The 12,554-nt window shown below is 47.3% G+C and overlaps 1 protein-coding gene across 1 annotated transcript; it reads left to right on the top strand.

Annotated features, from left to right (window-relative positions):
* Positions 1 to 6,255: 6,255 nt before the first annotated feature.
* Positions 6,256 to 10,857, top strand: LOC119337378 (enoyl-[acyl-carrier-protein] reductase [NADH] 1, chloroplastic-like). Its single transcript, XM_037609506.1, has 13 exons — positions 6,256 to 6,429; positions 6,645 to 6,914; positions 7,832 to 7,941; positions 8,024 to 8,079; positions 8,173 to 8,257; positions 8,337 to 8,384; positions 8,782 to 8,856; positions 8,968 to 9,079; positions 9,557 to 9,608; positions 9,692 to 9,743; positions 9,841 to 9,898; positions 10,180 to 10,278; positions 10,399 to 10,857. Exons 2-13 carry the CDS (start codon positions 6,668 to 6,670, stop codon positions 10,533 to 10,535), a joined length of 1,131 nt encoding a protein of 376 aa, XP_037465403.1. The 5' UTR covers positions 6,256 to 6,429; positions 6,645 to 6,667; the 3' UTR covers positions 10,536 to 10,857.
* The last annotated feature ends 1,697 nt before the right edge of the window (positions 10,858 to 12,554 follow it).

Below are 12,554 nucleotides of genomic sequence, written 5' to 3'. Positions count from 1 at the left end.
CACAAATACAAGAGCGCTCTGCAAGGAGAACGAGGTGCAGGTCGACTCCTACCTTCTCCTTCCGAGCTACGCCACAAATACAACATGCGCTCTGCAAGGAGGACGAGGTGCAGGTCCACTGCTACCTTCTCCTTCTGAGCTACGCCACAAATACAACATGCGCTCTACAAGGACGACAAGGTGCAGGTCGACTGCTACCTTCTCCTTCGGAGCTACGCCACAAAAAATCCTACCGAGTGGAGGGCAAATCTTCCACTCGGGGGCTTAGCTGCAGTCCAGTACTCGCCTAAGTATCTAAAAATCCTACCGAGTGGAGAGCAAACCTCCCACTCGGGGGCTTAGCTGCAGTCCAGTACTCGCCTAAGTATCTAAAAATCCTACCGAGTGAAGAGCAAACCTCCCACTCGGAGGCTTAGCTGCAGTCCAATACTCGCCTAAGTATCTGAAAATCCCACCGAGTGGAGAGCAATCCTCCCACTCGGGGGCTTAGCTGCAGCCCAGCGCTCGCTTAAGTACTTAATCTATTCTGCTCTGCAAGGATGACGAGGTGTAGGTCGACTGCTACCTTCTCCTTCTGAGCTCGCCACAAATACAGTGTGCACTCCATCCTGATCCATAGGGACGCAGGCCGACTGCCATCTGTGCTCCATCCCTACCTGCAAAAATGGTGAAGTGCAGGTCAACTGGATTCTCCACCTCAGAGCTGCATCTCAAACGTTGAAGTGTATTCCGAGTGAAAGATAAAGTTCGCTCGAAGGCGAGCGCAAGTATATTTAATGATAAGCAAAGTTCAGATAACAGATTCAGAAGTGCTCAGGCGTCAAGCCTATGAAAGTTTATCGGTTACAAAACCACTCGGCATTCCGAGGCAAATTTAAGATGAGGCATAGAAGTTTTTTACTCCTCAGGTGGAGGACTGGAGGGTGCAACAAACTGGTCCAGGTTGATTCCATCAGCAATCTGAGTGGCAGCAGCAATGAAGGTCTCCATGAAAGATTGGAAGTCATGCTTCTTGGTATTGGCCACCCTGATGGACGCTAGCTTGTCCTCTCGAGCATCCTTGCAGTGAATGCGTACCAGGGACAGAGCAACATCAGCACCACACCTGGCGGAAGACTTCTTCCATTCCTGCACTCGACCTGGAACGTCATTCAGTCGAGTCATTAAAGACTTGAGGTCATTGTGAAGCGTCTCTCTTGGCCAGAGGGTCGTGTCGATCCGCGACACAGCAACCTTTAGTCGAGTGAGGTAGTCAACCACCCCAACAACGCGAGACTCCAGTCGGAACACGTCCATAGCAGCCTCGTCCTTCACAGGAGAGTTAATGGGGTCCAAGCTTGGCTCCAGTCGACTGGTCTCCTCCTCGAAGTTTTGACAGAATTCTGTAAGCACAGTTTGAAGTTAAGCCAACAGTTCTACGACGAGTCAACGATAATAAGTCAGTCGGATAGAAAAGATTACCTTCAAGCATGAGGAATAACTTCTTGGCAAGCCCTTCCAGATAAGACTCCAGATCGTTCTTCTTCCCCATCAATTCGCTAGCCTTGTCACTAAGGGCTATCTTGTCATTCTTCAGATGGCTGACCTCCTTGTTGGCCGCGTCCAGAGCAGCTTTCAGATTGGTATTCTCCTCTTCAAGTTTGCCGACTGAAGCCAGCTTTTCTTCTGCGAGCTTCGTCTTGTCCGAAGCCGCTTTCTGCGCCTCGGCGAGGTCAAGGTCCTTCTTCTTCAGAGCCTCCTTCAGTTTATCTGCAAAGTGACAATGAGATCAGAATCAGGAATGGACAAAAAATAAAGGCAGTCGTCAAGATTCTCACCAAACATACCTTTTGCTTCCTCCTTCGCCTTCGTGAAGTTCTCCTGGACAAGCTTCAAGTCAAGTTCGAGCTGGATATGTTTGTTTTCCAACTCAGTATTAGCGAGCCACAAGCTCGCAAGATTTCTGCGAAAGGACAGTCAACAAACATCAAAGATAAGTTGCTTCTGAGCGACTAAGAGAAAAATTGTAGCATTTCTAAGACTACAGTCGAATCAAAATATCCAACAGTAGTCTCGGGGACTACACCCAGTGGGTGCACTCAGCGTGCCCCCACTGGTTCTACCGACTCAGTTTGATCAGTCGACCGAAAGAGACAAAAAGTTATGATCCTAAACAATAGCTAACTGCCAGCAGTCAGCCACGGTATCATAAAAAAAAAGAGACGTTCTTCAGACCTTAGTGGACTGCCAGCAGTCGACCATGGTCTCGGGGACTACATCCAGTGGGTGCACTCAGCGTGCCCCCACTGATTCCAAGATTACATTCGACCAGACCGAGTGGAGAAGTTAGAGTGAAGAAATTCAAAGTATAAAGACTACAGTCGACTGCCAGCAGTCCACCATAGTCTCGGGGACTACACCCAGTGGGTGCACTCAGCGTGCCCCCACCAATCCAAAAATTCAATCGATACACCCAGTGGGTGTACAGATTCCAAGGTCTTCAGAAAGAAGAGTTTTTAGCTATCATATCCTAACAGAACAAGCGGTGGCCAACTTACCTGGACGTTGCTCTGAAGAGCTGAGCTTGCATCATAAGCCGCTTGGCTGGTCCCGAATCGCCTTCACCTGCTCCATCATAACCCCCGCCTGGCGTATAGCCTCCTTAGCAGCATCCGCTTGGCCCTCCGGGACGTGGTGTGTGGCGAAAAGGGAAGGCGGATCGGCAGTCGATGATGAAGGTCGAGCACTGGTCAGCGGCACAGCGAACGACACGGAAGTCCAAGTGACGTTACCTCCCTCCTGAACTAGCGTCTCAGGTGCTGATGCAACCTGAGTAGTCTTGCCAGCAGGCGCCTTATTGTTCCTCCTCTGCCTTAGTGGCTCCTCATCGTCATCATCAGGGAGATCAATGACATGAGGTGGGGCTACAGGAAAGATTCAAAGTTAAAAATGACGACTCAATCGACCAAAAGCGAAACTACAGAGATCATACCAAGGTTGGAGGTGGCAACATCTTCCATTCCTTGGTCCTCGTTCCTGACTAAGGTCTCGGAAGTAGCAGCACTGCAGATTTCAGAAATCAGTCGGTTTGCTAACAAGTCGACCAAGAATTTACCCATGCCAAACAAGAAAACACGAGTTCTGCTATTACCCGGAAATAGTGGGAATCACCATCCTCGTCTTCGGCAGGGCCTTCGTCGGCTTTGATGACGTCGCTCGAAGTTGCTTCGGCGCTTTCTCAGTCGGCACCGGAGAGGTCGTCCGAGGGTGTTTCGTCGACTGTCCAACAGGCACAGTCGCTTTGCCACGCTTGACTGCGGGGTCATGGGCGAGCTTGGATCGCCTTTCAGTGCAGGGAGGGACGACTTCCTCCTCCTCTTCCTCCTCCTCCTCCTCTTCACCAGAGTCGTCGTCTTCTTCATCCTCCTCACCATCAGATTGCCACTCCTCCTGACTTTCACCTCCGCTTCCCTCCTCCTCCTCGATCTATTCTTGCGCCCCATTGGGCATCAAGTACATCTCGGTAGTAACCTGGAAGACAACAAACAAGACAAAAGTCAGTCGACCGATGTTAAGCAAACAGGTTGGAGAAAGCAAGATCACGATAAAAGATACAAGATTGGACCTTGTCTACTTCATATGACTGGTCGAGTGGAGGAATCCTCCTAGCTCCTCGAGGGTTATCCTTGTTCCCTGTGATGGCAGTCATCCACCTCTCCAGCGTGGCATCCTCGACCTCCTCCGGGTGGATCCGAGTGGTGTCTTCAGTGCCAGAATACATCCACATCGGATGGTCTCAATATTGAAGCGGCTGGATGCATCGTCGGAGGAAGACCTCCAAGAGATCCATGCCGGTCACCCCGTCATGGATAAGCCGGACTACACGCTCGACCAACACCTTAACCTGCGCCTTCTCCTCCGGGACCACCTTCAAAGAGGATGGCTTGCTCACTCGGTCCATGGAAAAAAGAGGGAGTCCAGTCGACTGCCCTGGCGTCGGCTAGTCTTGGCAGTAGAACCAGGTCGATTGCCACCCTCGGACCGACTCGGGAAGGACCATGGCTGGAAAGGCACTTTTTCCTCTCATTTGAACCCCAAGGCCCCCACAGATCTGAATCACTTGGGTTTTCTCGTCACTCGGATTGGCCTTTTTCACCGTCTGGGAGCGACAGGTGAAAATGTGTTTGAAAAGGCCCCAATGGGGTCGACAACCCAAGAAATTCTCACACAAGGACACGAAAGCAGCGAGATATACTATGGAGTTGGGTGTGAAGTGGTGGAGTTGTGCCCCAAAGAAGTTCAGAAATCCTCGAAAGAAAGGGTGGGGCGACAAAGAAAATCCACGGTCAACATGGGTGGCCAAGAGGACACACTCACCCTCCTGAGGCTGTGGCTGCCACTCCTTCCCCGGAAGCCTCGCTGATCCATGGGGGATCATTCCTTCATTGGCCAGGTCGTCAAGATCCTTCTGACGGATAGTCGAGCGGATCCAGTCGCTCTAGATCCAGCCCTGCGGCAAACCGGCCCGTGACGAGGATCCGCCCCGACTGGTCGCCCTTCCCTTCGCCTTCGCCGTCGCCTTCTTCGCCCGCTCCAAAGCCGCCGTCTTTTCCTTCACCATCGTCGCCGGCGAAGCACGCACGGAGCAGCAGTGCTGGGATGGAGGCGAACGCGGCGGAAGAGTCTGAGGGAGAGGGAGAAGAAAATGAGGGAAGAAAATGAGGGCGCACTGTTCAAAAACCCCCGTCCGGCGCCTTATATGGGGTTGCTTCCGAGTGACTGACTGATAGGCCCGGACGATCCTGTCAAATCCCGCAATAGTCGCGCGCGTGATACATGGCGAAAAAGGTGGCGCAGAGATCGAGGCGTTCCTGCTTTATCCCATTCGAGTACCGCGGCCTCCTCCGCCTCGCGCGCTTCCCGAAATTCAAATCCCGCTAAATCAGCGAAGTGCAGAGCAACTTGTCAGACTGGAGATTTCCTCCGCTCTGTCGTTCGGAGATCTCCAAGTACAGAAAACTCACTCGACGGATACAAAGAATGGATCAAGGCGACTGAAAAAGAAGTTGGTGCCGTCACCTAAGTTCATTGATCCAGAACAAGACATACTCATAGCATGAAAAATGGGTCGGAAGAGTTCTCAACTCTTTCCCCACTCAAACCTCGATCCATTCGGGGGCTAATGAGGAAGCCATGTACCTAGGGTAGGGTCATGGACCTGTCCATGATACCCTCCCCAAGGACATCTCTAAGAAGAAGTTACCTTTCAGTCGACCTGGAAGGATTTCACTCGACGGACTCGAAGACACTCGACCATGAAGCCATTCACTCGACCACCAGGAAATCTAGAGTCACTCTGCACAGGAACGGTCTGTCATTAAGTAGTCTTTATGGTTATCATAGCACTTTATGTATGGCGTTACCAGTAACGACAGGTCTTAATGTACCTTAAACCCTGCATAACTGAGGGCCGGAGGGGTCTGGCGGACTCTATATAAGCCACCCCCCTCCTCAGTGTAAAGGGTTCGCACCCCTGTAACTCATACGCACATAATCCAGTCGACCGCCTCCGGGCTCCGAGACGTAGGGCTATTACTTCCTCCGAGAAGGGCCTGAACTCGTAAACATCTTGCATATACAACTACTCCATAGCTAGGATCTTGCCTCTCCTTTTCTACCCCCTATTTTACTGTCAGACTTAGAACCACGACAGCGCCCCGACGAGGAGCCGGCCTCGCGGTCGTGCTTCCCCTTGCGGCCGTAGTTCCATAGGCCCATGGTTGCGAGGGGGCCGGCCGGCGAGTTCGAGGCTAGGGTTTGGGGGTTTGGGGCTGTCGGGTTTCGAGGAGGCCGCGGGGTGGAGTGGGGCAGTGTGGACGACGATCGGTCCACGGCTTCCCCATTTAAGAAGGACCGCGCCCGTTTGCCTGGGCGGATGACAAGTGGGGCCACCCGCGCGTGCGCATTGATGTTGGCAGGTGGGAGGTAGGTGGCCGCCTGCCACGCGGCCCCGACGTGGACGAGCGACGCGTCCGTTTGGTGTCCGCCGAGACCCAAAACCGGCGCATGTTTATGCTCGAAATGGGTTGGCTCGGACACAAAACGGACCAGATTGGTCCGGACCGTCGCGCGCTGGGCTGCCTCGTTTGTTTCTTTTACCTCAAACGGACGGAGCCGGACGGGATGGGGTCGCGCGGTGGAGTTGGCCTTAGAGGTGTTAAAAAAAACGAGCAGAGGGCTCCCTCGGTTTCTCAGCTACTCCGGCGGTCGGCCAAACCGAGCCCGCTTCACCCCCTCGGTCTCATCGAAAACCCCCTCGCCCCCTCCTCCCTATTACTCTCCCACCTGCTCTCCCCGCCGCTCCAGAATCGCCGCCACCTTGCTGCGCTCACCAACGGCACGCGCATCCCCCCTCAGATCCCTCCCTCACGCATTCCGCCTTCTCCCGAGGTAAGCCACCGCCTCCCGCTTCACCTCCGCCCCGATCCACGGAAACCGGGCTGTTGCCCTGCGCCGTTTGCCGGCTGGTTTCGCCCGACGAGATCCTCCGGGCACGGGCTGCGAGCTGGGCTGCCGTTTCCGGCCGGCGTCGCTGATCCTGGCCGTGCCTTTATCCTTGTCGCGAGATCCTTTCTTGCTGTGATGAATTTGTGGTGTTCTGACAGGCTCGTAGCTGCTAGCACGGACGATGGCCCCTTGTGCAACCGCCGGCGCGCAGATGCTGGCCGCACGCCCCTGCGTCTCGGCCTCTCAGAGCATGCTCACCTCGAGGCCGGCCGTCTCACGGATCGACCTGACGCTCGTCGCTGGTAGCTTCGCGAACTGTCCCAGAATCTCCTGCTCCAGGTCTCTTGGTTCTTCCCGGAGCGGCGCTGTCGCCGTAAGAGCGGTGTCAGGAGAAGGTAGCTCTTCTGGGCTGCCCATCGATCTTAGAGGTGAGCAGTGTCAGGAATGGTGACAATTATGTTTGGTACTTCTATGCATGTAAAGAACAATTATGTAATTCCTCATCGCTTCTTGTTGTAACTCTGTTTGGGTTCTATCGGATCGTGAGATATTCATACAAATTGAGTGTACTACTAGTAGTTAACATCATTCACCTTTTAGTATATGCTGCTCTCTTTTCTAACACGGTCAGGTTCATGCATACCACTTCTACTGATTGCAGAAATTCCATCCTTGATTCATTATAATTTTATATATAACGCATAGGGGATGGTGTTCGCTTACCTTGGAGTTTAGCGATTTAGGCAACAACTGAAAAGTGGGTTTCCTGGGGACTGTATTTTATCGCTTGTTTGCTAAAATGGTGAAAAACAAACCATGTTGCTCTAAATCATTACCTGAAAGTCGGCATTCAGTTTACTACCCAGGGTACTGCAAAAGTTTATCAAAAAAATTGGGGGAAGTTTCATTGTACATACCAATCAGTAACCTCATGTAGTTTTATTTGCATGAAGAGCATGATTGGTTTGATGCCAAAAATTGGCATGCATTGTGCCAACTATTGGCTACTACTTGGTAGGTTACCGAGTTGTCTTGCCTATCTCACACAAAGTTGCCAATAGTTGGCAAGTATTGGTATTGCCAATATTTGGCTAGCCAAATATTGGCAGCAAACCAATCATACTCGAATTGCTGACCTTATGAAAATTATGTAAATAGGGTTAGAGCACGTCCATCTATATTACTGTTTTTTTAGATTACAAATATGCAATGGTGCTCATATTCTCGGTACTAAAAAAAACTAAGAAAGTGTGTAACTCATTAATGTCCGGAAAACTGGATTTGATAGAGAGCATAAAGCCTTCTCATTACTACATTTTTTTCTCATCTAGCTGTGATCTTTCAGGGAAAAGGGCATTTATTGCTGGGGTTGCTGATGATAACGGCTATGGCTGGGCAATTGCAAAGGCTCTTGCCGCAGCTGGTGCTGAAATTCTTGTTGGTACATGGGTGCCTGTATGTTGATCCGATCCTTGTGTCCATCATTATGGAAGCTTTTGTTGATGAATTGTCTCATGGATAATTATACCTTTGACAGGCACTTAACATATTTGAGACAAGCCTGAGGCGTGGAAAATTTGACGAATCACGGAAGTCTGTACTATAGTTCTGGATAGTTTTAGCCGGTGCATCACATATTTCTAAACACTTACCGTTTTACAGTTGACTAATTTGCTGTTGGTACAGGCTGCCTGATGGATCTCTTATGGAGATTGTTAAAGTCTATCCACTGGATGCTGTCTATGATTCCCCGGAGGATGTTCCTGAAGATGTAATGCTCTATCTTTGTGTATGTCCTTGTTCATTTTTTATTATGGCTCTCTGATGAACATTGTATTTCACTATGTTAGGTCAAAACAAACAAAAGGTACGCAGGATCGTCAAATTGGACTGTGAAGGTATGTCTATGAAATCATCTCCATCATATATGACTACCTAATTTTTGAATTTGCTTCGAAATCATGCACAATATTTTAAAGGTTAGTAGTATAACAGTGAGTGCATGTTAGGACTACAAGGGACACAATTATAACATCTCTACTATATCACGTAAACCTTACCCCTTCCAAACTCAACGCTGTTGCACGTACCTTGAATTTGAGGTGCTAAGGGGTAATAACGTATTAGTGGTATTCTTTGTGGTAGTGCGAGTCATCCTTCTTGTTGTAATATATTAGCCCTTTGGGCCTCATTGCAATGCATGTTCCACTTCTGGCATCTCTCCCAATTTAACAAATACGATCTGTTCCGCGACAGCTTGAGTTTGACTAATATATGAATCTGCTCATTTGACAGGAAGCTGCCGAATTAGTTAAGAAGGAATATGGCAGCATTGACATTCTTGTGCATTCTCTTGCTAATGGTCCTGAGGTAGCCTTTCCGTATTTTTTTACATTGTGTTTGCACAGACACGTGCATGACGTCGTACTCAATATTTTTGTAGCACCTTCACTGAAAAATCACCTAACTTTATGCTTGAAGGTTACAAAACCTTTGCTGGAAACCTCAAGAAGTGGGTATCTTGCTGCAATTTCAGCATCCAGTTACTCCTTTGTTTCTTTACTTAAGCACTTCCTTCCTATTATGAATCCAGGTAATGCACATCCCTTCAGTACTGTGCTAGCATTCATATAGTAACCTTCCATACTATATTTTTCCCTGGCCAAATCCATTACCGTTCTATTTAATTTGAGACCTTTTCATGCTTTATTTTTATTTCAAAAATTTGGATCTACCCTCTAGCATGAATCTCAATGCAAGTACCAACCTCTGTTGTACAACTTGTAGTGCACATGACATGTTGGCATAAAATCCTCTTTTCTAGGATCAAACCTTCTTTTCCTTCATGTTGTCTCGTTTTCGCTTTAGTTTGCTTGTGAATCATAGTGGAAATGCTGTTGGCTTGTTTAGCATGCCACACATTTGCATGGAACTTCTAAGTGGACATTGGTGCATGAAAAGTTCTTTGACCATTTATTAACTCTGCTCAGCTTAATAAAATAATGTGTGTTCAGATAGAACCCCATAGCCATTATATTTGCACTGCCTCATGGGTTAGAATGTTTTGCAGGTGGTGCTAGCATCTCGCTAACATATATTGCATCTGAAAGGACAATTCCTGGGTAATATTTCTTGAAGATCTATGGAGATAAGCTAATTTTCCAGCTATCTTTGCTTGTGATTAATTTGATGGTTTTTTGCTTAGATATGGTGGTGGCATGAGTTCAGCTAAAGCAGCTCTTGAGAGTGATACAAAAGTAGGATTATCTCTACGATTATAATGCACATTTTTTAAATGAGGTCTTTGTTTTGCATTATTAATATTATTTCTAACTTTTCGCCAAATTGATGTAGGTACTTGCTTTTGAAGCTGGACGCAAAGGCAAAATCCGAGTTAACACCATATCTGCAGGTATCCTTTCTCAAAAGAAACATGGTTTCGACAGCTAACTTATCTTGGAGGACACCTAGCAGAATAAATGGGTGCACTTAAATTGCATTTTGTATTTTCTTGGATGTTTGCTCAAGCCTAAACGTGACATAGTTACATTACTCGTCCATGGTAATCTGCTTTGTTTGGCCTTTATGTCCCATCTGCATAGTTTACACAGACTATATGGCTTAAACAGTTTGGCATGACTTGGCAATTGTATCAAATTTGCTTCATCGTTATTTTATTGGATGCATATGTAGGTCCTCTGGGCAGCAGAGCTGCCAAGGCAATTGGATTCATTGAGAAGATGATCGAGTACTCTTATGTCAATGCACCATTGCAGAAGGAGCTTCTGGCAGGTTAAAAGATTTTTGTCTACATATAATTCACTGATGCCTTCCCTTGTTATATTTTCGCAAAGACATGCAACTTTTTTCTAAGAACTGATATCTTATAAGAATGTCTGGCTTGCTGAACAGATGAAGTCGGGAACACGGCAGCATTCCTGGTGTCTCCTTTGGCTTCTGCCATCACTGGCTCGACTGTTTACGTCGACAACGGACTTAACACCATGGGTCTTGCGGTTGACAGCCCCACAGTATCTTCATTGTTGTGATTCCGGTAGGCGGACCTATTTTTCCTGATTCACCGCGGCTTGATTGTTGAATAAGGAGCTTAGTTAGTTAGTACTGTAAGAAGCTCTTGCTAAGAGCTGAGGGCAGGAGAAAAAAGAGAAGGGGGTGGCTGTTGAAAATGACTTTTTAAGCAGTCCAGTACCTCCTCTTTGGCCCATTTCTAATATTATCTCAAATGTTGTTGTTGCTGATACTGTGTTCAGTGTGGCTGGTTGGTGCTGCGACAAACTGTGTTATATATATACATCAGAAATTGTGTTCAAGAAATAAAGCAGGTATGGTTGGATGGTTGGGATCGTACTATACGAGATGTTTGCGCCGTATGGATGAGACAGGGATTAACCCTGCACAAGCACAGAATCACGCTCTCTTGAACTCTGTTTTGTACTTGCACTGATTGGGTTAGATCACAGGTCAATGCTGATTGGGTTAGAGATATGGCAATTGCTGTCCTTTGGATAAATTGAGCAATGTAAGTTCGTAACAATTCTGTGGTCCAGGAACATACGAAAAAGAAAGAGAATAAGAGATGCTACCAATCTATGGCTGCAGTCAAATGGGAGGTTCATTTGGGCAATGCTAGGCGCCGGGCTAGAGAGGACTCGATCTGGTGCTCCTCTTGCCCGACCGGCCATCTCCCAGGACATCTGATCCCACTTATGTGTAAAATTTAGAGCATCCAATTTGTTGCAACATGAAATTCCACTTGCAATATTTTACTGTGTGTACACAATCTCATTGCAATGTTTTCTCTGTGGTCCGTTAAAAAATGTGAACAAAACATTGTTCCCAACATTGTTATGTTTCAAGCATGTATATGCAATAAAACATTCTACGTATGCAACAAATCCCCATCATTGCAATAAGAGACAATTGCATATTCATCTCTCAACTATTGTTGTAGTGTAGATTTTTTTTTCTCTCTATTAATTTATTGTGATCCTCACCCTAAATCAAACTGCCAATGCCAGGTAAAACTGCTCCTCGGTAGCCATCAATCTCAATGAAAACATGATTTTGATCTGAGGTGGCTAGGTGGAGGCCTTATGGTGTATGTGAGTGGTTTATCTGTCACCCCGATGACACGTAAGAGTACACGGAGCCCATTTAATTTAAGTCGACCATCCCCCTCTCTGTGTCCCCCCAAAATACTATCCCATGAACACTATTGATGTTGGCAGCAAACCATACGTCCATACCACTACTGTGGTGTCACCGCTAGCGGCGGCAAAAATTAAAGTCTAGCAGTAGTTGTGGGATTGAAATATTTAAACATGTTTTGAGGTCTAAAGAAGTTGTCTAGAACTCTAATACCCTGCTTAGATTGATTGTAATTTTTGTGTGCTCCCTGTTATTTAGTTCAAATTTGACATAATTGACATTACTTATTTGCCCATTTGGGTTAACACCGCAAACAATTGTTACCATCTAATCCATATGCCGTAAGCCTCCTCTTAAAACTTTCTTTGTTGATGGTATCAACATGAATTATTGATCTTATGCTACTATCTTTTACTTAGTAGCACATGATTTTACACATATCACAAGAAAATACCTTAGTCTGCACATAGTACTTGTACTAGAAGCATGTCGCGCGCTTCGCTGCGCCGGCTCCTCCTCGCACCTTCACTTGGGCAACGCTCAGTTGCACAAGTGTAGAAAACTATGGACATAGCCAAGACATATAAAATAACATTATTCTTCTTTGCTCCTGCAGTTGCTGGCCTACAACAACACCTAGTTTGTGGCCTTCAAAGTTCAGATAAGAATTAGGAGATACATTCTTGGTAACAGAAATGAAATGAAATGACTTAACAAGATTCCCAAGCTTAAATTATCAGTTGCAAGCAACTATTTGAACAAATAACACCAAGAAACCCTGACTAAGCCTTTATCAGGGAAATCTGACTGGTTTTGTTACATTAGCAAAGGTGAAAAACCTCCAAGTTAATTGAAACAACATGCTTTGTTAGATGGAAGGAAAGAAAGAAAGACAAACG

The sequence above is a fragment of the Triticum dicoccoides genome, chromosome 7B, assembly GCF_002162155.2.
Source record: "Triticum dicoccoides isolate Atlit2015 ecotype Zavitan chromosome 7B, WEW_v2.0, whole genome shotgun sequence".
NCBI lineage: Eukaryota > Viridiplantae > Streptophyta > Magnoliopsida > Poales > Poaceae > Triticum > Triticum dicoccoides.
This window is presented reverse-complemented; position numbering and strand designations above follow the sequence as displayed.